At 43.0% G+C, this 2,500-nt stretch overlaps 1 protein-coding gene across 1 annotated transcript in view; it reads right to left on the bottom strand.

Moving 5' to 3' along the window:
- Positions 1-2,484, bottom strand: part of LOC119568652 (extensin-like) — a 3,057-nt gene extending 573 nt beyond the window's left edge. Inside the window, exons 1-2 of the mRNA XM_037917171.1 lie at positions 2,365-2,484; positions 1-30 (exon numbers count right to left, since the gene is read on the bottom strand). The exon at positions 1-30 is cut by the window's left edge and continues 573 nt beyond it. Coding sequence (XP_037773099.1) covers positions 1-30; positions 2,365-2,484 — 150 coding nt within the window. The remainder of the gene's footprint in view (positions 31-2,364) is intronic.
- Between the last annotated feature and the right edge of the window lie 16 nt (positions 2,485-2,500).

Raw genomic sequence — 2,500 nt, 5'->3', positions numbered from 1 at the left:
CCGACCTTCAAACCCTTTAAACGTCCCAGGCTATCCCAGTGGGGGGAAGCCTTGATAAGTGAACGGGGAACCCCACGGACGCTTCCCAGGCCCATTGTCAACCTCGTCCTGACGTCGGCCAAACGCATCGACGGTCAGTTCCCAGCGTGAGAAAGTCGCTCGCGCACGGGTGGGCGAGGGAAACGAACCCCTGGATTTGGGTGGTCCAAAATTTTCTCGCTTTTAAGACACGCAGATTCGGAAGTCCCTCATGGGGGGAGAGAGTCACCCCCGACTTTTCCCCCTCGTGTGAACTTGACCTGTTTTGGGGGGACAAAATACGTCGGGGTTGCAGGTCCCCCTCTTTGGCCGAGGAGGAGCACCACCCTCGCCGCCCTTCTACTGGTGTCGAACCTTGGGTGTGAGGCATTTCGAAAGTCTCTTGTTTTGTTTGTTAATCAGGGAGGGTCGCTTACAGTGTGAGTTTGTTTGGGGACGGTAGCGGGCGGGGACGTGCCCCTGAGCCTTTGACCCCAAACAAGTAACTCCCAAATAACAACAAAAAACAATGTTTTGGATTTTTCTCATGTTGGCCGATGCAAGAACCGCATGGAATTTTGGACGGTCTCTCAAAAACGTAATGGGAAAAAACCAAAAAAATCATTATCCATGAAGAATGAAAAAAACCCTCAAATACATTTACATTTTAAATCAAACTGTACTAACCTTGTAAAAAATCTCCAAAACCTTTTGGCTTCTACCCCCACTCAATTAAACCAGAGTACAGCAGTCCAAAAAAAAGGGAATTAAACAGAAAAAAAGCACCGTGATTCCTTTTCCCCACGGCGAGCAGAAAGTCTTCTCGAGACTAGATCCCGGCCCAAATTTCCCCGGCACAGCAGCAAGGGCACTAACACGGGAAACTTTCGTCAATGGAGTGCGCAGCGTGAGCTCAGTTTGAGTGTGCCAAAACGTAAACAGTGTTCGTAATTTTTCACATTGTTTAGGATGAAACAAAAAAAAGGGGAGTGGGTTTTGTGTATTTCTTTCTTTTTTCCCGTATAGACATTTCTTTGGTTAGGGAATAATGCTTTTATCAGAGGCATTTATTTTTAACGAGAACTGATTTAGATACGCTGTCAAAGTGAGGCCATCGGGCACAGGATGTACACAGTCCTATCCCCTTTTCATTTGGCATTTTCGTGTTTTTCTTTAAACCCCCCTTATTTAAAGAATTTTCCTAGCCCAAATAACAATTCGAAATTTTTTCTTTTCGGCACCGAAAACCTTTCTCGGGTCTAGTCGCCAAAAATTTTTCCGACAAGGAATATTTTTTAAACCCGACGCAATTGCCTGCGAGCGATGCCTGACAAAACGAGTTCGTCCGAACAGGATAACGGAACTCCACGCCCACGCTCCCCCACCCCCGTGCTGCGCCCCTTTCCCTCCCTCCCCCACCCATACGCCGCTTAATCATTTAAAGCAGGCCCCTTTTTTAAGCACGAGAAATTTAAATCTTTTTTGAGATCTTACCCTTTTTGGGGTTTTAGTCCGTACTCCAGGCACAAAAACAACAAGAAGTGAACAAAAGAAAAAAAAGATATTTAAGCCCACATTTTTTAAGACGAGGGTGATATGAAACCCTAGAATGGGATTTTTGCTGTTCGGGTTTAAAAAAAGTTTTAGCATATTGGGAATTCAAGTTTATGATTATTTTATTTTTCATACAGCGCTATAAATGTATGTCTCTTTTTTGTCCCTCATCGTCTCCATGCATCTGCCTGCCAATTTGCACGTAGTTTTATCGCCATGTTGCTATCTGCAAGCAAGCGTCAGAATATAAACAAATAAATAACAATCATCTGTTATACATTCAGATAAGTGTGTCAGCGTAAAAGCTAAGTCATTGAGATGTAACACTAAAGGAACGACAAGGTTTTTAAGATTTATATCCACTTGGGGAAAAATATCAGTTGCATGAACTAGGGCATGCATACAGGATGCGGGATTGTGTGAATGGGGTGGGTATTATTAACTAAAAGAAAAAATGTAAGTACATTCTTAGCGGGCTTTTTGTTTTTTTTTCGTGTATCCCCTCCGAATTTTTCCCAAAAGTTTTTTAAAACGTACAGGTGTTGGAAGTCTTGTTTTCGCCAGTCCGCAAAAGAGTACAAAGGTTTAAAAAATACCAATCCTAAACGGTTCCCTGGGATACATAGATGTAAGTAAACCCGTCCTTAAATTTATATAATACACATACGATACATGCAAAAAGATTAAAAAAAAAGCATGGAAAAAAATTTAAAAAAAAAATAACAAGAAAAAAATCGGGCATCTAGGTCTTTGAAACAGAAATGTCTTCCCACGACATTTTCACACCTATGCCTGAAGAAGTTCAGAATCAGTGGCGAGTGCCAGAAACAGGGTTTTGAGGTGAGGCACACCGGCTGGATCAGGAAAGTTCTTCGCCACAGCTAACCGTTGATCGTTTAAAAACTGTGCCATTGGGTCCCCCTTCCCA

Source organism: Penaeus monodon, unplaced genomic scaffold (genome assembly GCF_015228065.2).
Source record: "Penaeus monodon isolate SGIC_2016 unplaced genomic scaffold, NSTDA_Pmon_1 PmonScaffold_10406, whole genome shotgun sequence".
Lineage (NCBI taxonomy): Eukaryota > Metazoa > Arthropoda > Malacostraca > Decapoda > Penaeidae > Penaeus > Penaeus monodon.
This window is presented reverse-complemented; position numbering and strand designations above follow the sequence as displayed.